The sequence below is a fragment of the Gadus chalcogrammus genome, chromosome 17 (genome assembly GCF_026213295.1).
Source record: "Gadus chalcogrammus isolate NIFS_2021 chromosome 17, NIFS_Gcha_1.0, whole genome shotgun sequence".
Taxonomy (NCBI): domain Eukaryota; kingdom Metazoa; phylum Chordata; class Actinopteri; order Gadiformes; family Gadidae; genus Gadus; species Gadus chalcogrammus.
In genome coordinates this window covers 4656150-4678566 of record NC_079428.1, presented here as the reverse complement: position 1 = coordinate 4678566, position 22417 = coordinate 4656150, and the positions used below count along the sequence as shown (strand labels likewise).

General features: G+C 47.7%; 1 protein-coding gene and 1 pseudogene across 1 annotated transcript; both read left to right on the top strand.

Annotated features, from left to right (window-relative positions):
• The first annotated feature begins 219 nt into the window (after positions 1–219).
• On the top strand, positions 220–9257 carry LOC130370102 (galactose-3-O-sulfotransferase 2-like; annotated as a pseudogene).
• Positions 9258–15557: 6300 nt separating this feature from the next.
• Positions 15558–21108, top strand: LOC130370425 (trafficking protein particle complex subunit 14-like). Its single transcript, XM_056576180.1, has 6 exons — positions 15558–15715; positions 16725–16786; positions 16933–17105; positions 19646–19797; positions 20592–20806; positions 20958–21108. Exons 1-6 carry the CDS (start codon positions 15638–15640, stop codon positions 21106–21108), a joined length of 831 nt encoding a protein of 276 aa, XP_056432155.1. The 5' UTR covers positions 15558–15637.
• The last annotated feature ends 1309 nt before the right edge of the window (positions 21109–22417 follow it).

Genomic DNA, 22417 nt, shown 5'->3' with positions numbered 1-22417 from the left:
TCGTCTCGACGCAAGCGCACAATAAGCAGCGCACAAGCAAATCAGCCACAGGCTAGACGGCTGACGTCAGAGCGCGACTGAACGCAGAGCCCGCGTGCAATCCCAGCTTTTTTCCCCCCTTTTCCCCCTCTAGCGTCCGACGTCCCGTGCACAATGAATACGCTCGTGCTCAGCGATGCGTCTTGAATATAGACTCAGCAGCAGCAGAGTCTATATATACCTACATTTGCTCGAGGAGCTGCGTTTGAGCCTGCGAGGGAGCGTTGTAGAGAGAGAGAGGGAGGGAGGGTGTGGAGGGGAGAAAACACGGCCATTCCCATCCCTTCTCGCGATATGGGAATGTAGTCCGGTGCCTTTATAACGTCGGCGGATTCTGTGCCTCATAAAGAGACCTTCCGAGATGCACCGTGGGCTCATCGCTGCCGCCGCCAACCGCAGCAGCAGCAGCAGCCCTACAAGGAGGAGCCCCGTATCTGATTGCGGACCGGTTCCGCCGCTATGGTGTTCAGACGGAGAACAAGGTAGGCGAGGAAAATAAGATCCGTCCCCCCATCCGATCCCATGCTCAAGGCGTTTGTTCCTTTCAAAACGGTGCCGTTCTTGAACCGTGGCGTCGGGACACAAGGGGGGATATGTCACGTAGAATCGGGACGTTTTCGGAACAGTGATTTCAGGCCGTCGATTTGGGGAGAGGATTCGAGCGAAAACTATTTGTGTGTGTGTGTGTGTGCGCGTGTGTGTGTGTGAGTGATAAATAGGCAATTGTTCTTCTCTGCGGGTTTAATATCGCTCCCGCCCACAGATATAAGGGAAGGTACGCAGCCACACGGGTGGAATAGCTTCTGAAGACGTGAACCTAGTTGTTTACCAAGGGAATCAGAGGTGGACACCTCACTGCCACTCTCACGTCAGAATGACATGGGGGAAGCGTTTCGATTCTGAGAGAACTTCCTTTTCTATTGATGTGGTTTTGCATAGACCTTTGTCCCTTTTTGTATGTTTTTCTGTCTGGCTGTCTGTCTGTCTCCTTTTTTCAACCATCGATTCATACAAAGCTATAAGAAAACCTTCTTTTGTTTTTCTTTTGTTCTTTTTTAAAATGGATTTCTATTCTATTGTACAGACACATGCTAATAAATGGCTGCTCCTCTTTCCTCCACCCTCCCCCTGTTCGTGGCACATCTGCCCTGCCAGGAGGATGTGCGGGCTGGGCTGCTACCGGCCAGGGCCCCTGTGGCTGTGGAAAGCCCTCCTGGTGTTTGTTGCCATCGCCTTCGCCGGGCAACTCATGGGTCTCATTTTCAACAAGAGGTAAGAGAAACATGCACACACTCGCGCACACATGTATATGAACAAGCACACACAACCACGCATATGAACAGGCTTGCACACGTGCACATAGCAACATTCATACCCACGCATATGAACATGCATACACATGCACACGCATACACACACGCATAAGAACATGCACACACACACATGCACACACGCATATGAACATGCATGCACGCACGCATGCATACATGCACATATGAACATGCATGCACACATATATACACACCCACACTCTGACTCCAACACACATAAGAAATAACATCTTTGAAAAATTAGTGGTGTCAAATGTCCTGAACAATTTATCGCTGGATATTGGCACGAGTCTGTTGAGTTCTTCAGGCTTAATATTCAAATAACCTGCGACTTGTACAGTGCATCACGACGGTGTGATGCCGGCAAACATTTCTCTCCATTTAACATGTTTTATTCATGTGGCGTGTTTAATGCAGCGGGTACTTTAGGCCATGTCTGTGTTCACTTCAAACCATCGCCAGTATATAAAGGCAATGGAACGACTCCCTTTGCACGTATCACCATGACAACCTTTTGCCCGGCTGCACCAAGCCACGCAGCGCTTCTCCGTCGCAATTACGCTCCCAATCCATCATCAATCTCACTTTCGGCGCGTGATTAAGGCTGGCTTTTAGAGCCTGCCATTAACGAGGACTTTCCTAATGAACCAGAAAGAGTTTGAGTGACCCTAAATCCAGCAAAATGTAAAACTGCTGTTCTGTAAAACGGGTTCAAACCCCCCCCACCACTAACCGCCTTGCACTGACGCAAACCAGAGTCCAGAGTTATGTTTAGAATCGATCTGCTTTCTAGAAAAAGATCCCAGTGAGTGGCATGCACTGTGTTCTGTGTATTGGTAGGTTTTCTTAAACATTCCACCAAACCAGTTCTTTGCAGATTCATTCCAAGTTAAACAGCAAACTGCATCAACATACTTCTTGCATGAGGTGGTCGATTGGACCTAGTTGAAGTTCTTATCATCTTCGAGGAGGTATACAACTAAAAGCTTTGCTACGGCGGAACTCATCGCTTCAACGTAACCCCCGATAAGATAAGGATTGTATTGTTTCTGTAAACAAAAACTGAACAATTTATATAGAGGCTGTTAAAGTGGGTAAAACAAAACAGTGAGATAAGGAAGGAAAAGCCTTTTCATTAATTTCAATTTGCCATGCAGCTTCTATAGAAGACTTGCATGTTTAGCTTTCCATCCAGGGTTGTTTTTTTTCCCCCCTGAAAATGCAATTGAATACGTGCAATCCAGATTTTGAACCAGATGTTGCCAGGATGGCCCATTGTTCTTCAGTGTAGAGACCCGCCTTCGCGGGGTCCATAGGAATGTCTTATGTGCACATTGCTCCAGGGGGCTGTGAGCCTCTATTGGGGCATGGCTCTCGATCACGGTTTGGATGACCGAGACTTTGGATTCCAAAGCCACACCTTCCTCTGACTAATGATTCATCGGACTGCGTCCCCTGGGTTCCCGTACTCCTCCTCCTTTTGTTCGCCTCGTTGTTTCTCTGCTTTTCTGTCGACTCGCACTCTTCTCCTCTTTCTCTCTCTCTCTCTCTCTCTCTCTCTCTCTCTCTCTCTCTCTCTCTCTCTCTCTCTCTCTCTCTCTCTCTCTCTCTCTCTCTCTCTCGCTTTCTCACTGGCTCTCTTCTCTCCCTCCCTCCCTCCACTTCCACGTGTCTAGCCCCTTCCCCCATTATATTCTCTTTTCTTGCCCTTTCTTCTTTTATCCCCCACTCTCCCTTACTCTCCCGCTCACTCGGAACACACACACACAGACATGGACAGACACACACTCTGGGTTCCCCTGTAAACATCTGGGAGCTTTCTCTTCACTGAGGCTCCCCAGATTTAGTTTTCCTTTTTTTTTTTCCTCCTGCACCAGTCTGAGAGCTAGGCTCCGACGGTCTGGAGAGACTGGGGTTAATCATGTGTGCACGCGTAAACACCAGCTCACATTCAACGTGACCTATCTAAATCGCCGGCCAGATGTCAAAGCAAAGTGTAACTTTGTTACCGTGTGTGTGAAAGTAACAACGCTTTGGGGGGATTCGTACCGCTGTGATTATTTAGTGTAACCAAAGGCTTTGAATAGGTTCAGCAAGTTGCAGGAAATGTTGCTTAGTTGACCAGGGTTTGCATGTGCCGTGATTCACCGAGGCTCTCGCTCTGTCTGTTGTTTACTCTTGACCACGGAGGTTTGTGTATATTTATATACATGTACCGACTCCCACTTTGCCACAGACGGGCTTGCCAAACCAAGTGGATCACAGTGTCCTTGCGTCCGGGCTCACCGATTCGCTCTCTCCCTCCTCTCCCCCCGTTCAGCAGCGTCCAGCCGGCTACGCGCCTGCTGTTCTACGCCTCCGACGTCCAGGGGCCCCCGTTGGGCTCCTGCCGGCCCCACACCCACCTCATGTTCCTGAAGACCCACAAGACGGCCAGCAGCACGGTCCTCAACATGCTCTACCGCTTCGGCGAGGAGCACGGCCTCCGCTTCGCCCTGCCGATGGGCTACCAGCTGGGGTACCCCCTGCTGTTCAACGCCCACCGGGTCAAAGGTTACCAGGGGCCCCGAGTCCTGGACTTCGACATCATGGGAAACCACATGAGGTTCAATAAGCCTGAGGTATGTTCCCCCGGATCAGAGGCAGAAGTGCCTTGGAAAAGAAAGTGTTTCATTCGTTTCCCCCACCCCCCTCATTTTTAGGGCTGGGTTGAAATTGCACATTACCTCAGTGAGATTGGCCTAGGGCAGTAATGATGACGACGCCCTCGGTGGTACGAAACTTTGTATTTTTATGAAACAAGTTAAACTGCATAGTGATACATTGCTGCATACTCATGTTTCTGAAATTGTAGGCATACATATCGAGGCGTATTGTTTTAAATCCCTGTTGATTCTTGTAGCAACTAAACACTCCACCTCCTAATGCCTTGTTCCGTCTGTTCTGTTTTGGTTTTTATGAATGCATGCACATGCAGGCCTACTGTCAAGGTCAGAGTGGTCGGCACACATGTTTTTATCTGACCAAGCAGTAGCTTTCACCCTGTGGTGCTGAGCCAATAGAGCGAATGGCACGCTTGGCCCTGAACAGTTAAGCTTTACAAACAAGTGGGGATGGAGAACATGATTAGGTGCTCGGACAGGGTCATGGAAGATCAAACCTGGAGTCTGTAGCCTTGCAGAGACTGGGCTTTCCATCAGCAGAAACGCAGTGTTGCAGAGAAAGTAGCCCGATGGGGATACTTGTATTACGAAGCAGATACCACAGTGAAGTAAAAGTTTTTTTCTTTTTTTTGTTAAATGAGATGCTTAAAAGTAGGTGAATATACAGCCAGAGAAGTGCCTGACTCAGCAGTTTTAAGGAAACTCAAATATTTCAAATGTGTTTTGGTGTATATACATATATTAGTAGCCAAGTTGACTTCCTACTCACCCACTTGTTATTAATAGAAGCATTTGAAAGTAATCAAATCAATATTCACAAGCTTCTTACAGGCTTCTTGCGAGCCAATTATTTAGCCTTTAAACATCTTGGTCAAAGAGATGGAACATAAAAGTATCTTTCCAGTTGAAAATCAATATTCAAATCCGAAGCAGCATAAATCTAGCCTGATCTCTGAAATCAATTCGCAAATGCATCTTAGTCTGGAAAGTCTCGGTGCATTAAGGATTTCCACGGGGCTTAATCAACGTGCTCGGAGAAATGCCTCGGGACGCAACGGGACGGAGCTACAATCAGAATAATCAGTCAGTTTGACGAAAAACCCATGCGGAGCCTGGACTAACCGAGAGCCTTCCCCCCCCCCCCCACCCCCCCGTTTCCCTCAGGTAGAGAAGGTGATGCCTGAGGACACCTTCTACTTCTCCATCGTCCGGGACCCCGTGGCCCTGACGGAGTCCTCCTTCGCCTACTACAAGGAGGTGGCCCCGGCCTTCCGCAAGGCCAAGAGCCTGGGCGACTTCGCCGACAACCCCCGGCAGTACTACGATCCGCGCCTCCGCAACAACCACTACGCCCGCAACCTGCTGTGGTTCGACTTCGGCATGGACCACAACGCCAACTTCTCGGAGGGCCTGGCGCTGCGCGGCGAGGGCCCTGGTGCGGCGGGGCCTTCCGGCTCATCCTGGTGTCGGAGTACTACGACCAGTCCATGGTGCTGCTGCGGCACGCCCTCTGCTGGCCGCTGGACGCCGTGGTGTCCTTCAGCCTCAACGCCCGCCAGCAGAAGCCGCCGGGCGGGGCCGGGGGCGGCGGCGGCGGCGAGAGCTGGATGGACAAGGCGGCGGCGGCGGCGGTGGCGGCGGCGGTGGGCGTGCGGGGCGGGCGGCCGCCGATGCGGGCGCCGCCCGACCTGTCGCTGACGCCGGCGCAGCGCGAGAAGCTGCGGGAGTGGAACGCGCTGGACTGGCACCTGTACCAGGCCTTCAACCGCAGCTTCTGGGAGGACGTGCGGCGCTTCGGGCCGGAGCGCATGGACCAGGAGGTGGCGCTGCTGCGGGCGCGGCGGGACCAGCTGGCCCGCGTCTGCCTGCGCAACGGCGGGAGGCCCGTGGAGGCGCAGCGCATCAGGGACAAGGGCATCCGGCCCTTCCAGAGCGGCGTGGTGAAGATCCTGGGCTACGAGCTGCAGCCGGGCCTGGACAACGGCACCACCGAGGCCTGCCTGCGCCTCATCCGGCCGGAGATCCAGTACAAGGACGTGCTGGACGCCAAGCAGTTCCCCCGGCCGCAGTTCGTCAAGGGGCCCCCGGGCCAGCGGCCCCGGGGCCCGGCGATGGCGGTCGGCGGGGGCTACGTGGGAGGGCGCCCCTTGTGGAACAGAGAGAGACTCCCCCAAGGAGCGGGAGAGGGGGCAGGGCCCCGGGGGGGTTGGACTATGGCGGCGGCGGAGAGGGAGTGGTTGGCGAGGCAAAACCAGACTTCGCTCCTACGAGCCGACGCCAAAGGGAGACTGAGATAGTGTGGGGGCGGGGGGGGGACCCCACGAGGCCCACGCTAGTTCAACTCCACCTTGTGCTGCTCTACCAGGACCTACCCTGCCGTACCTTACCGTATGCCTTTTAACTGGACCAACTGAAAAGGATTGCTTCTCCATTTGTTATATTTTAATGCGTTTGTCATTACGACGGGGGGAAAGTTCCCGGTACGATTCCATTGCTGTGAAAGGGGTATGGCATTCCAGACTTCAGCAGACAGCTGATTTGTGTCATTTCCATGGTAGAGAATGTCTCATATTTCAAGTAGGTTTTTAAATTGGTCCCATTAACATCAACAAAATGTGAAATTGGAAAACCCAGACCAATTGTATTCTCTGTATTATTATTTTGCTGTTCATTCGACTCACTCTGAGCCGAGTCTAATGAAACCTCAGAACAAATAGTTTCTTTATTTATTACAGTTATATGGCACAGTGTGAATCTTCAACCATCCAGTCGCTTTCACGCGATCGTTAATAGATAGTCCACGGCATGAAAAGGTGCAACAACAACAAAAAAGCATATCGATTTGGCTAAATGAAGCGGGAAACGCAACCCTTACTAATGACCAAGATCGAGACTGTTTGAATATCTTATACGGCTGTTCAAAAGAAAAGCGTTCAAGCTTTCATGTGCAACAGCCCACTGCTGTTGGGACATGTTAGCGGGCCGTGCTGAGGTCAAATTTAGACGTGTGCTTGGCAACCCACGCTCATGGAGGACGGAGAGTGTTGGGATGTGGGAGAATAGATTGCGATTTCTGAAGAGGCCGCATGTCACATTAAAAAAAACAATTTTCTCGGCAAGCAAATGCGTTCTTGATGGGGAGGCGCCCGGGTATGTGGGAGACGGCGTGTGTGTGTTTTTGCAACAGGACTACACTGTGGATGAATTCCTTTTTTATGTAATTATAATGATCCGTCCAAATATTTTCGAGGTAACATAACAGCAGTTTTGCTGGGAGTTCCTAATTTTGGGGAATTGTTGCTGTGGGTTATCGGTGCAGGGGAGACACGCTGTTGTTATGAAACAGCTGGCCTTGTTCTCCTGTGCATGTTATTTTGTACCTGTGCACACTTGCAAAAATCTCTCCTGCGTATTGGCTACCGCTCGTAGGCCTATCACATGGACGTGCATAAACTCGCACACAATGTGCAATAATGTGCGCACATTCATGCTAATGCCTCAACATTGACAGGCATGGCTTTTGATGTTGTTAAACCCAGTAGCCTACTAACGCACCTCCCACGACACTTGCAACGCACACACTCGCACGCTTTCTTTGTGTTACTCAGAACAAAATTGGCGGATACAACGGACTAAGCTGTCAACCAATTGACCCTCAAATCTGGCAAAGACTGCTTCTGGCCAAAAGACACCCTATCTTCTTTCCTAAGCTAAATAGATAATGGTAAGATAGATAGTCTATACACTCCTTGTGAGAACACTGACCGTTATCTAAGGACACCTGCTGGTATTGCTTTGAAATTACATTTGCATTTCCATTTATCTTAATGTAACAACTTTTTTCCTTGTTTTAACTTATTCTGAAATGAACTAGTTGGAAATAAGTAATTGATGGTGACTATTGCTGTAGCTCTTCAATAACTATTGACTGATATATCTAATGAACAAGAAGAGTTTAATTGTAATGTGCTACACATATTACTGCCTAATTATTAGTTCAGGGTTCAAAAGGAACCCTGGATAGATTTGACTATTTGACAATTCAAATAAATTGTTTTCCATGTTAGAGCAGTTGATTGAGCGGTAAATCCGGCAGGTAAAAAGACAAAATTGTTAGTGACTTTAGACCCTGCCTGATCATGTGACGATCGATGGGGAACGTCGTCAGTCCTCAGTGGTTTCATTTTACAGTCCATGGGGTGGTGTCAGGTTAGCTCAATGTTACCAGCCAGCCTCTCAGACTCGTGTTCTCAATCCACGCCCCAGTGACAAACAATGTGCGCGATTGTTGCTTTTTTTTCATTGGAACCTGGCTATGCTCTAGCCGAGTTTCGAATTGGCAGTTGTTACAGAAAAGCGACTCATTGTAGTTTGATGTCTTTTTGGCTTCATTGGCTATCTTTGTCATTTAACGGATGGTCGGTTTGTAAGTTAGTCATAGTTGCCGCTTTGTCAGAAAGGTAGCGACGACAGCAGCATGAACAGATTAAAGAAAGGTATAGGAACAGAAGGATCCTGAATATTGAGAAAGTAACCTGTTAACTGAAAACTTGTTCTGAACACATGGAGATACGTTGCTGAATGATGGCCCATTTCACTTGATCGCACAGGGTTTAGTCTTAGTTTGTGTGTTCAAGATCCCATTCATTCATCCTGGTTTTTTAACTTTGATTGTGGTACGACTTACAACACAGACATAATAATAATAATAATATAATAATAATAATTCTATGCTTTGCCTTTTTTGCTTACAATGCAGTGTTTATTTGTATTGGAAGATGGACTCACGGTTAGCTCACGTTGATTGAATATTCAGGTTTCAGCGTCTGTTTTTGACGGTGGTTTTTCTCTTATATTCTGGCTTAAGTCTCATTGCAGAGGCGACGTTCCTTTTAAGTCAGAATAAAACTGCTAAGTGAATAGAAGGATCATTTTTATGCCTCACAATAGGGTCAACGGCAAAACCTATAGTTTCCGGTATTTATTATTGTAATTAACCTTTGTACATACTATATTTATTCTTTAAGGAATATGTCATATGTGGGCGTGACAGTGGTACTTGGTGGGTTGTGTTACGGTTCAATGAAATGCACATTCATTATGTTAATAAAAACATTTTCCAGCAGTATTTCCCCATATTTTATTTTGTGAACTTCAGGAAATTATAATTGAATGATTTATTTTATGCACAGAGGGACTGAGAAAATGTTTATTGGTCTGATTATGTTTTTGTTTTTTTTGGTTGATATTTAGGTATTTACAAGATTGTTTGTTTTAAACATTACTGTTAGTTGTATTCTTTCATTGGAATTTCTTCAATTGGTCAAAATATTAAATACATGTAATTAAAATAGGCATCGGCCATTTAATGAGAAAGATGGACCAATTGACCTTGGTATTATTAGTTGCAATTTAACATGCTGCTATGATGATCACTTTGATAACACATCTGACATGTCTTTATTTGTGGCTATTATGTTAATCCTTCCCCGATTTATTCACTGAGGGTTGAGCGGGTTTTAAACCAAATGACTATCAGTGATAAGTAGCCTTAGTAAGTAACCTATACATTGGAGGACAATGGCATCATAACAGCCCCATTCTTCAGCATCAGCATCAAAGTGAACATCGAACTTTGTTTAGAAGTTCTGTCTATTTTGAATTGCCGCTCTGCTGCCCTGTGCTCGATTAGCCATCCTGACGACTGCCCTCTTGTCAAAGAGAAGCAGCGAAAACAGTCGGGACTCAACCAAATATTGGAAGTTTTGTCAATTCATTCTACATATTTATAATCGGCGATGGCTGTAGTTTAAGAAGTTTTTATGTTATTTTTGACGGATGGCTCCCAGAGCGAAAAGCGACCGGCGTGCATGTTTTTACTTTTGAAGTTAGTTGTCGTATCATCAAAGGCGGCTAGGCAGGAAAGCTACCCCCAGGCACCTGCGCTATGGTCGTGATGATAGAATCACAATGCGAGTACTTCATGTATTTCCCCGCCGTCCCGATCTCGGACCTATCCGACGCGTCCAAATTCAGGAGCGTCCCCCAGCGGAGGCACCTCTATCTCGGCGAGACGGTGCAGTTCCTGCTGGTGCTGCGGTTCAGGGATGGAGGAGCGACATCCACCAAGGCTGGCTGGAGAGAACTGGTGCGGTCTCTCTCGGCGGTGGCCAGTGTGTCACTTGGCGAGCCGCAGCAACCTAGACCCGAATCAAGTCAGTTTCAGCAAGACTTTCAGAGTAGTTGCAGCGAGGATGGGGAAGATGAAGAGTGCGAGATGGAAGAGGCGACCCCGTGTCGGGTGGAAGAGAGCACCAAAGTTTTTAGACACTGCAAGCCTCTTCTCAATCACAACGTCGGACGGCAGAACCGGACAGAAGAGTGTCAGGTATTGCCCACATTGTGTCGATATTGTTATTATTTTATAGGTCCGATATTATAACTGAATTGGTACAAGGCGTTTGATGTAACTTCAGAATGTAAAAAAGGTATGGTTCATGTGTGCTATTGAGATCACAGCTACAAATGGTCACGTGTAACAGGAAGTAGCACGCATAGTATATTGATACACTTCATCTGAAAGGTTACATTACACACACACACACACACACACACACACACACACACACACACACACACACACACACACACACACACACACACACACACACAAACCATACTCACTTCCTTCCTGCATGAGATTAAAAAAATGACATGACATCCAAAATTGAAATGTTTCGGCAATGGACTAATGACATTGGTGGTGTGTTTTGTGTGACCACATCAGCCTTAACATTGAATTTGCGCAGCTTTGTCTACGTGCTCCTTGTTTGTCGGTTGCTGCTATCAAGCGGATACTGTGATCTTTGTTCCACAACAATTTATTGCACCCGAGAGATTGTGAAAGGAAAGCAGAGGCATGCTTGCACCTGTCCGTCAGATGTCTGCAGGCGGCGCCTGTGGCTGTTGGTTTGTGTGTGTGGGATTGGAAGACGCAGCCAACTGACAATTCATCCAACTTCTATATCTTTTATCTATGTCTGGAGGTCGCATAAGTAGCAGCTGGGACTTTCTCCCATGGGAAATCAGGGGGGGGCGAGGGTTAAAACTAGTTTCAGGTTTTGGCTAGCGTTGTGTTTTCTTCAGTTGGAAGGGTCTATCTGAAGCTTCAATAATAACTGCCCGGCTCCACACACTACATGGATGGTTTTGGCTCTATCTGCTTGTGTGCATTCGATACGACAGAATTCTCACATCTGTGCAAAATAACTTGCTTCTTCATAAATCAACCAATGGGAGATCAGGCTAGTTCCTGTATCCAGGCGGAGGTCTATTTGCTCGACAGCCACAGCCCACACAGGTATCCCCTACTGTGGCACACTGGCCAACAGGGCGAGATGTTTGCACTCCGGCACATTAGACTCGTGTGTACAGGATTTCTTTCCTGAGTGCTCAGATGGTCTCCTTTCTTCTCTCTTCACTTTCGACCATAGGTCCCCCTAGAGGCACCGGTTGGTTGGTGGAACGATGAAGGTTGTGTTCCCGCTGACCGTTGTCCCTGTGCCAAGACTGCGCTGTCAATACATTCAAAGTCCAGGTGTGTGGTGGGTGTGTGTTTTGTGTGTGTGTGTGTGTGTGTGATTGTGTGTGTGTGTGTGTGTGTGTGTGTGTGTGGTATGCCCACTGTGGCAGGGGTGTGTGTGCTTGAGTTTTGCATAAATGGTAGGTGTCGGGTGTGTATGTTTAGTACCAACCTTGTGCATATAAAAGTACATAGCATTGGTGCTATGTGCAAACACACCCTCTGTAGATACAGGCACTTGTTTTTTTATTTCTGTGTGGTGTGTATGTGGTATTGTCTGCGATCAGATCGTTGGTCGACGGTCTGGAAGGAGGATCAGGAGAAGGTGCGATTGGTGTCAGGGAGCATGGGTACCTGAGGGTTCTGCAGCTCATGAGCCCCCTGCAGATCTTCGGACAGGACCTCGGCTCCTTCAAGGCCCAGGGTGGGGTCCCATATACACAAACTCTATCTCTCTCTCTCTCTCTCACTCTCACTCTCACACTCACACTCACACTCACACATATTCAATCGCTGGCTCACTCACTCATGCTTTCTCAATTGCAGATTAAACAATGTTGATGAGAAATCATGCATATAACAACCACGTAGGTGGTGTGCTGTTTATCCTGTCTCTGTTGATAATGTCTGAAGGAAATTGGCCCCTTTAATCTCGGATTCAATATCTTTGTGTGGTTTATTTGCGACATGATTAAGTCTTTGATGAATTTGCTATTTAACAAGGTGTGTGTGTGTGTCTGTATGTGTGTGCGCGTGTGCGTGTGTGTGCAGTCAGCACCACACTGAGCGTTCTTCCTCCGCCCGCAGTCCAATGCCAGCAGATGACTGTGTCGGGTAAACACCTGACAGTGCTCAAAGGTAAGAGGAAGACACATTTAACACAACAAACACACACACCAAGCCCTCCCCCTATAGGAAGTTCAGTCTATATGCGTGTACTCTCATCTCTCTCCTGTCTCTCGCTCTGTCTCTGGTACAACTTTTCACCAATGAAGTTACACACAGTATCCAATAATGACCACCAAAAACAATGTTTTTTTTACGAAACTTTCCAAATTTCATTACGAAAAGGATAAACAGAATTGAAATTTACGTAAATAAAGTTTATGTGTTTTGTTGGCACAATTTTTGGGCCAGCACCAGCCAAAGCAGCAACACGATGTTGTGTTCGATCCATCCCCATCATGAGACAAGGGTACTTGTCACTCCATATCCAGATAAAATCAATCAATCAACTGTCTAAACATAAATAAACACTGTTGTCATTTGCAACCATGCTGGACTTGGTGGATGTTAGAATAGTTTAGCGTGGATTGTTTGAGCCTAGTGTACATTATTTCCTATTTAATCAGCAAAGTGCAAGCACTGGCTCCCCCCCCCCCCACACAGTTCTCAGCTATGCTTGGGCGGTAATGTAATTATTGAGTTTGATTTAATTGCAGTCATGCGGACGGCATTTAATACATTTTACAAATGAAAAACGTCTGTCTCTTCCCTCACACACACACACACGCACGCAAGCACACGCACACACACCATTATCATCGGCTGTCAAATTAATTGAGCGGCTTTTGGTATCCATGACAACAGCCGTGCGCACAATCATGTGATGGAATGTGATCAAAGGGGCGCACAGCACCGCACGGTTGTCACATGCGACCAACAACCTTGTTTGAATGTGTCCTTTTTTGATTCTGTGATCGTATCGACACAACCTTTTTTCTTTATTAAGTCCAGTGCCCGCCCCAGAGAACAAAGCGTGGGTTATACCCCAGCTCCGTGCTGCTTGGAATGGAGAAGTATGTTTGCTGCTATGCATCCTGCTGGTCATCATTGTCTCTATGGCTCTGGTTTCAATGGTGCTTCCCAATGTGGTGCAAGAGAGGCACATAATGAAAGTCACACAGAGAGTTTCAGTTCTCAGCACGCGCCCAATGTTACCCAGTGGAAATCATCAGGACAAAAAAAAGTAGAATTATGTTGTTGACGGGCAATGTTTTTTGGTACTCCAATAGCTTCATATTTTCAACTGACTGTATCCATATTTAATAAGGGCTTTATTTGTGTACATGGTTTGTGTGAGGCTGAGCTGCCTGCACACAGTGTGTCATGGTGCATGTTTCACCCCTCGCACCCCCTTGGTGTGTCAGCTGGGCAGAGTGGGCGAGTGTTTTGCTGCTGGGCATCCCATAATCATCAGTCTGCTCCGAACCTGCTCATCGCCAAACGGCTGGCCCAAAAGGGTGCTTCAGGATGTGTTGTTACACAGCTTTGTTGAAGCCTCGATTCTCATTTGTCGAATTATGACATTACCGAGTGTTGCTCTGGATACGATTCCCCAACCGTAGAATAGTACGGACAAATTTTGAAGCGGAAGCAGTAAAAAATTTTTTTGGAGGTTGTTTCATTTGGTGTCAAATGATATAATTCTTAAGTAAGTAGCTGTGTTTTAGGTGGGATAATGTACAGCAGGCCGATAATGTGAATTAAGCCCCTACAGGTTATCGAAGGACTTGGTCACGTCATCCTTTACTAAATGCATTATATAATTTTTGTTAATATCTATTATTTTTGTGGGATTTGTTCTTTAGGGACAGGACAGTCAAGACCTGTAGGGCAGTGGTGTTGAAGTGAGAGGCAATGACATGTTGGAATAGTGGAAAACACGGCGGAAGCGAACCTGGGTTGATACAGGACGTGCTGCCCTAGGTGTTGAGCAAACCAGCGGGTTGATTGGACTGCCCCACTGGGGATGTGTAATCATGTTCCATCCAGGGTCTCAGTTAGCCTGGCTAACACCAGACCTCCTCTCAATCTACATTGAGATGGGGTCTGGGAACCACACATTGATTTTCTCGTATTTTGGGCGTGGTTTACGATTGCCCGGAGCCGTTTACTGGGCGCTACGAATGTCTATCATATTGAGTCTCTACATAAGCTCATAGCCCTTCAATGTGCTGTTCTGTTGTCGGTAGCAGGACAAAGACATTCCCTCTTGGTAATGAAAGAGTTTAACAGCAACAAAGTTGCTAATTTTGGTCTATATTTTCTTAATTTGATATGTTAAAGCAGCAACCAGTGGACTCAGCCGCTCTGGGTGGGCAATCTTGTTCCCCTAGAAACCACAGCAATCATTCGGAATAGGACACATAGCGCCCCACGTATATAACTATATATCTATATAAACTTGTTCCACTAACAATGTGTCGCTTCCTGTCGCACTTCTGCCCGTCCCACTTTTTCCTTGCACTTTGTCTACAAGCATGATCCTCTTGTTTTTTACTGTACTTCACTCGCCTCACTCCTTACTTTCCGCCCGCCCTCCGCCGTGCAGCTGAACAGCAGCTCCCTGTGTATGGACCTGTGCATTCTGGGACATGAAGGATCCTCCCCTATACTTCAACTCTTCCTACTGCTCCTACCATGATTGCCGGACCGGCTCGGTCCTCGGTCATGGACAACGTCTTGGCTTAGTCTCCTGCCATTCCCTCGTTAGGATTGATGTTTAGACAGCGTTTAGTTTGGCCCTCTTTTAGTCTGCAAATCAGATTTATCCACATTGTCTGCGTGTAGGGTAAAAAAAAAAAAATCAAATCAAATTTATTGTCATTTTGTTGATTGAACAACAAAACGAGAAGGCGTTTCTCACGGATAAGCAAGGATGAATCCATGTTACCTCAAATCAGATGACCCCATCCTTAAAGCTGCTTCAGATGTCCTTTCACGAGTCGAGGCAGGAAATTGAATTCATCTCGGTTTCCCCTGTGATTAATCTTCGGAAGTCATTTCTAATCTCCTTCCGTCTTGCGTTTATTTTTTTTTCCCTCTACCGAATGAGATTAAAAACGTACCAGATTGTTCTTGACATCTTAATGCGCAGAGTCAAAGTCTGTTGATACTAACGGACTCCCTCCGGCCTCCCCACGGTGTCTCCCCCCCCCCCCCCGGGCAGCCACCGCTCAGCCGAGGTCACCACGGCCTCCTTCAGACGGGTGGCCAGCGAGTCTTCGCGCCTACCCAGCATGCTCTCTGCCTTGGAGGAGCAGAACTTCCTGTTCCAGTTGCAACTGCGAGATCGGCCTGAAGAAGACTCGGATGAGGTGAGGAAGAGGCGGGGGAGGGGAGAGAGGGAGAGAGAGAGAGACAGAGACGGAGAATGAATTATGCTGACATGGCTTATGAAAGAAAAGCATATTTCCTTTTTTGTTTTTTATAAAAACCCGTCCGTTTGTTCAGACGTTTGAAGCATTCTAGTGACACATCGCAACACTCGTCATCCAAGGAGTGGAATATGTTGAATCTCTCATTCCCGACATCACCAATAGAAATGACAAGAAGAAAAGCAACAATCGAGATATCCGGACCTATTGTAGGTCACCGCTTACGCTCAGAGACTTGGGCTCTGTCGACGTCTGGAAACACATTCAGCACAACTGCACAGAGCCGGCCCTTTGAATAGCCAAACAAACCGAAATGCAAAGCTCCTTCCCTGCACTGCATGATCCCTTTGAACCAGGATGCTGTGAGGAAGGCAACATGGGATTTGTTGACCAAAGCGTCAAGACTGTTAACTCTGACTTGAAAAACAGATCTTTGAATAAGGATGGAAGTCTGGATAAACTAGATCTATGGCTGGTGAGGAAGTCAACACGGACACGAACACTGAGAGATAAATGATTGTTGCTGTGGGTAAATTTGGCAGCAGATCGAACATGATTGACAATCTGTTTGAAGGATAAAAAACAAAAGCATAATTGACAATCTGCCGAGAACAAAGGCTGGTTAATGCCAGCCTTGTACTGTGATTCTAGGAACTCCGTTTTCAGATGCTTAATGAATACCTTGATAAAACGGAATAACATCATTACAAGAAAAATACAGATTTATTTTGTCAATCACTTCAAAAGCCCCCTATATTCCCACCAGGTGTGATGTCACTAGATGGTCAAATAGGGGACCTTTTAAAAAAAGACAAAAGATAAAGCTGAATTTGATCATCTTCCCTAACCGGGTCCCTACCGCTGAACGAATAGGACTGAATGTGCCTTTACGCTCGTCACTTCTTGGCCTAACGATTTCCGTGTCACTGGATGGTGTGTTCTGCTTCAGGGTCTGGAGCTGCCACTCATCGCTGTGGTTCAGTGGTCCGTGTCCAGGCTGCCCTTCCTCAGGTAACACTCGGAGAAAGGCCCTCTCTGCCATCACGCTCTAAATGGTTTCATCTCAGCCTTGGCCCCGCTTTTATAATCTTGCCTCCGTCGTGCCTTTTCCAACCTGGTTTCTTATCATCGTCACCCCCCCCCCACCCCCCCCCCAGATACATCAGCACCCACTACACCCTGCCGAGCTTGCGCCTGAACCGCCCCCAGCTGGTGATGACCGCTTCCTGCCTTGGCGGCGTGCGACCCCGGGAGTGCTTCCAGGTCAAGTACACGCTGCTGAACAACCTCAGGGACTTCCTGTCCGTCCGTCTGGTGTGGACGCCACCTGGTAAGTTGTCAGGAAGAGGTTTACCTTCTTTTTTTTTAATTTATTTTATTGGGCGGCATGTGTCTTAAAAAGGTAAAGCGGGTTTGCTGGTTACCAGAAGGTTGCTAGTTCGATCCCCGGCTCCTCGTAGAGTGTGGAGGTGTCCCTGAGCAAGGCGCCTAACCCCTAACTGCTCCCGACGAGCTGGATGTCGCCCTTGCATGGTTGACACCGCCTTCGCAACCATTCATGTGTGCATGAAAGGGTAAATTTGAGGCAAGATTGTAAAGCGCTTTTGAGTGGCCACTGGTTAGAAAAGCGCTGTGTAAATGCAGTCCATTTATTGTCCGTCTGCGAGCATACAGAAAGACGTCCTCAAGCTTGATTCAGCCTGGGGGTTCACAGGGTTTAAAACAACGCGGGCGGAGATCTTCCAGTGCCGAGCTTGCGTTTGATTCAATGTTAACTCGGGGTGTGCTGCTGACACCCCAGGTTGTCAGTGTCGGCTAACGTTGGAGTGTGTTGAAGCTACGGTTGAATTATACGGTACTTCTGCTGGGTTATGGCCGTTGTGGGTGCGCTGTAGGTCTCTACGCTGGTATTTATGGTTTAATATACAACGCTGGTGTTTATGGTCACGATTCCCTGCTTCTGAGTTTGCCATAAGGAGTGCAGAGTTGTAACTTTAGTGAGATCCGGTGACCTCGTGAAGGGGATGCTGTCGCACAAACGGGCATCTGCGCGAACTACATCGTAAATTATCCGGAAAGTGAGCGGAGAATAAAGTAAAAAAACAGAGTTGCATTTAAGCGTGAGTGTCTGTGGGCATAATTCAACCGTGAGTTGAGGGGTTTGGAAAAACCATCACCCTTATTTAGAAACATCACAGCGTTCCACTTTGTGTCACAGAAGGAGAGCGAGGAGGCCTTGTCTTCATTCGGTGCAATTTGCATACAGAGTATCCTTCTATTTGGCCGTCTGGAGAAGATGCAGCTCGCCTCATAATACTGTCTGTAATTACACCCGTCTTCCCTGGCTATATTTGACTCTCAATTCAATCGTCTCTAATTAAGATCAATTTGCATGCGGCTGCAGCGACACAGTGAGTTATTAAAAACACACGTTTCTCAGACGCCACTTTGTTCTACCCCTGGTTTAGTTTAGTGGGTCCTTCAGCTCAGTGATGGTTTGACTATTGTGACTAGAATTCACATTTTTTCGGAGACCGTTTCTGTTTCTGAAAGTCTGGCAGGAAGTCTCTTAGGAATGTCCTTGTGTAAAAATAATATTAGGTTTCTTAAAATATATGAATCTATTTTGAATTTGGCTCAAGGTTTTAGCTTGCTCATGAATGATTATGGAGATGGGTGCCATTATTTTTGCAGAGCTGCAATTTCCTTAAAAACGCGAAACCAAACAGTAACAGTTCAGTATAGATTTGTAAAGAATAATCCTCTGCAAAACTTTTAACTGAAAGGAAAGAAAGTGGGTAGATTCAACAAGTTGCCGTCATCTCCTCAAGGCCAAGCTGTGGGATATACGTATGATTCATACTCGGTAATGTGAAATTGTAGAATTATTATAATAATTGTAGGATTTCCATTGAATCATCAAAAATACACGATGCCAGAACGGGTTCCAGCTGCCAAAATCATGACCTGCCTCACAAGGATTCCTGGCGATGTCTTAAGTATCTGACTGGGCAGTGTTCCTGCGAGTTGCTGGAAAATCCCTCCACATATCTTTGAAAGATAGGGAGGTAGTATACTACACACAAACGCATATCAACCCTGTGTGCTTTAATTTAGACACTTGGTTGCTTTTCAACAGGGGAAATATGAGGCAAAGCTTTAAAAAAAAGAAAAGTGTGTGTATTACATTTTTTTTATTAGTTTTCTTTATTATAATTATTTTGTGCCTTTTGCCAATGTGTACGTGCGTGGTACGACGTGTGACTCATCCCTCCAGAAGAAAGTAAACTTTGCGGCCAGCCGGGTGGATAATGATTCAGCAAAAGGCTAACAAGGTTAAATCTCCCAGCAGGATGTGGATCAAAATATACTTTTCTTCAGCTTTCCCTCTGTTTACTTTGATAGCAAATGTATTCCTTGCAGTTCGGTGCTTTAGCATCGCACTTTATGCATGAAGTAAATCCATACGCAAGCACAGCATATCCACAGCATGTTCTTCATCAAGCTCCTGTCGATGAAATGTCCTCCTGGAAGCATCTCCCTTCCTCTATGACCCCCGCTGTTTCTGTCGATCATCCTCAAACTCGCCTGTAAAGACTTACAAATGACCCACACACACACACACACACACACACACACACACACACACACACACACACACACACACACACACACACACACACACACACACACACACACACACACACACACACACACACACACACACACACACACACGGCGGTGGTAACTATTAGGACTTTGTGAAATGAGAGTGAAGTATGTTGACTGTAATGTTTCTCTTCCATGTTTCTTCATATCATCTTCGTACGTCTGACCCACCTCCGGCCCCTCTCTCTGCCCCCTCTCCAGGCAGCGGCGGGGCTGGCTGTACGGGGGACATCCCGGGTGGGCTGGGGGCGGTGGTCTGTCGGACCCCCCACACCGACCTCGGCCCCTGCCGCAAGGGCAGCATCGTGTCCTTCAGTGTGGGCTTCCAGATACTCCAGGAGGGCCTGTTTGAGGTACCGCCGTTTTTTTCTCTCTCTCTCTCTCTCTCTCTCTCTCTCTCTCTCTCTCTCTCTCTCTCTCTCTCTCTCTCTCTCTCTCTCTCTCTCTCTCTCTCTCTCTCTCTCAGGGAGTAGTGTCACGTGTGCAGCTTGTCGTAGCCATGGTTACTCTTCGGCCTGAGCGTTCGTATATGGGTGACCCAAAGTCCAGGGTGGGGGGAGAGGAGCACGATGCCATCCCTGTAGCAGAGGGATGCAGGAAACGTCTACGCACCAAAATGTAGTTTGTTGTTGTTGTAAGGTTGGCTTAGCTCAGGATGTAGAGCGGGTTGACTCGTTACCGGAAGGGCGCTAGTTCGATCCCCGGCACGAGGTGTCCCTGAGCGAGACCCCTAACCCGACCTGCTCCCGACTAGTTTGCCATCGCCTTGCATGGTTAACTCTGCCGTGAATGTGTGTCACACCTTTTTATCCAAGTCTTTGGATACCCTAAATGCGTATTTTATTGTTTTGCAAGACTTGATGTTACAGTAAAGCTTGGGTCTGGATAACAATTCAAATCTAAAGAGGGGAAGGGGTGTGGTGGACCCCCAAATTATTTTGGGGGAATTCCTGGAAGGAGGGATCCCTCAGTCTGCATTCCTTCTCCAGGGTTCTCCGTTAGGGATAATATAGGGTGTTATTCCTGGTTCTTCCGGGGCCAGGCTCAGAGCTTAGGGGTCCTACAGTGTGGCTGCGTGAAGCCCCCCCACGTGAGTCTGAAACCCAAACCCCTAAAATGGATCCCGTGTCCTTCTCCGTCCGCCCAGCTGAGCCAGAACATGAAGCTGAAGCTCCAGTTCTCGGCGCTGGACGCCGTGTGCAGCCCCAGCAAGGAGGGCCGTGGGCCGGGGGGCCCGGCGGCTCTGGGGGCCCCGGGGGCCCGGGGCGGCTCCCCCTCCAGCCCCCGTCACGTGCGAGAGCTGCTGGAGCGCAGGTCCCAGAGCTTCTCCCACGAGCAGCCCCCCAGGACCCCGTTCACCAGGCACGCACGCACGCACGCGCGCACACACACACACACACACACACACACACACACACACACACACACACACACACACACCACACACACACACACACACACACACACACCAACTTGTCTCCTCCGCCCCCCCAGGGCTGCCAGTGTGATGGAGTGCGGCGCCGTCACCCCCCCGGTGGGCTCCCCCTCGGACGGCCCCCCCCCCTCTACCTGCCCCCCGCCGCCCCCCCGTGCTGCCCGGCCTGGACAAGATCGCCAAGCGGGAGTGCAAGGTGCTGGTGGTGCTGGCACCACAGCCTCTCTAGCGCTCTCTCTTCCTGTCCCTCTCTTTCTAACTCTCTCTCTTTCTGTGTCTCTCTTTCTGTCTCTCTTCCTTTCTGACACTCTTTTTGTCTCTCTCTCTTTTTGTCTCTCGAGCTCACTTTCCTTCTGTCTTTCTTTCTGTCTCTATAGCTCTTTCTTTATGTCTCTCTCTGTCTATTTCTTTCTTGCCTCCCTCTTTCTTGTCTCTCTCTCTTTCTGTCTCTTCCTTTCTGACACTCTTTTTGTCTCTCTAGCTCACTTTATTTCTCTCTCTCTCTCTCTCTCTCTCTCTCTCTCTCTCTCTCTCTCTCTCTCTCTCCTCTCTCTCTCTCCTCTCTCTCTCTCTCTCTCTCTCTCTCTCTCTCTCTCTCTCTCTCTCTCTCTCTCTCTCTCTCTCAGGCATGAGATGTTGGTCAAACCACTGGAGATTACATGGTCACACACAGTAAATGGAAGACTATTGAAGTCTATGGTCACACTGGAGAAATATGTGTAAAGTCACAGACACTGGGGGAATATTCCATAGTCACAGACACTGGATTAATCTCAAGACTATGGTCACAGACACTGGAGAAAGATGTGTAAAGTCACAGACACTGGGGGAACATTTCAAAGTCTCAGATAATGGAGAAAACCCATGTAACCCGAGACTATTTAAGACTATGGTCACAGACATTGGAGAAATATGTGTCTCTTTTCTCAGAAACTGGAGAAATATCTGTCTATATTAACAGACACTGGAGAAATATCCGTCTATTTTCACAGACACTGGGGAAATATGTATTTTTAAACACACACTGGAGAAATATGTGTCTATATTAACAAACACTGGAGAAATATGTGTCTATTTTCACAGACGCTGGGGAAATATGTCTTTATTCACAGACACTGGTGGAATAGTTCATAGTCACAGACACTGGATTAAACTCAAGACTATTCAAGACTTTAGTCTCCGACACTGGAGAAACATGGAACGGACATATGAAAATAATAAGACATGCAAAGATTCAAGATTCAACACGCTGTAAGCCAATTCGCCTTCTGTTCCAACTCTCAAACCCCCCCCCCCCCCCCCCCCCCCCCGAGAGAGCGAGAGTTAAGAAAGCACGAGGGGGAGATGAGCCAAAAGGAGCGACAGACCTGAGGCGTTCTGCTATATAAAAACACAAGAAAGGCCTAATGTGATGATGAGGAGATGGTGATGGTGACGGGGGGGGGGGGGGGGGGGGTGTCGGTGTCAGTGATGAGGGAAAGGGACTTACCCCGAAGGATGTCTTTGCTAGCTGAGTCACAACATTTTATTAGCCTTTA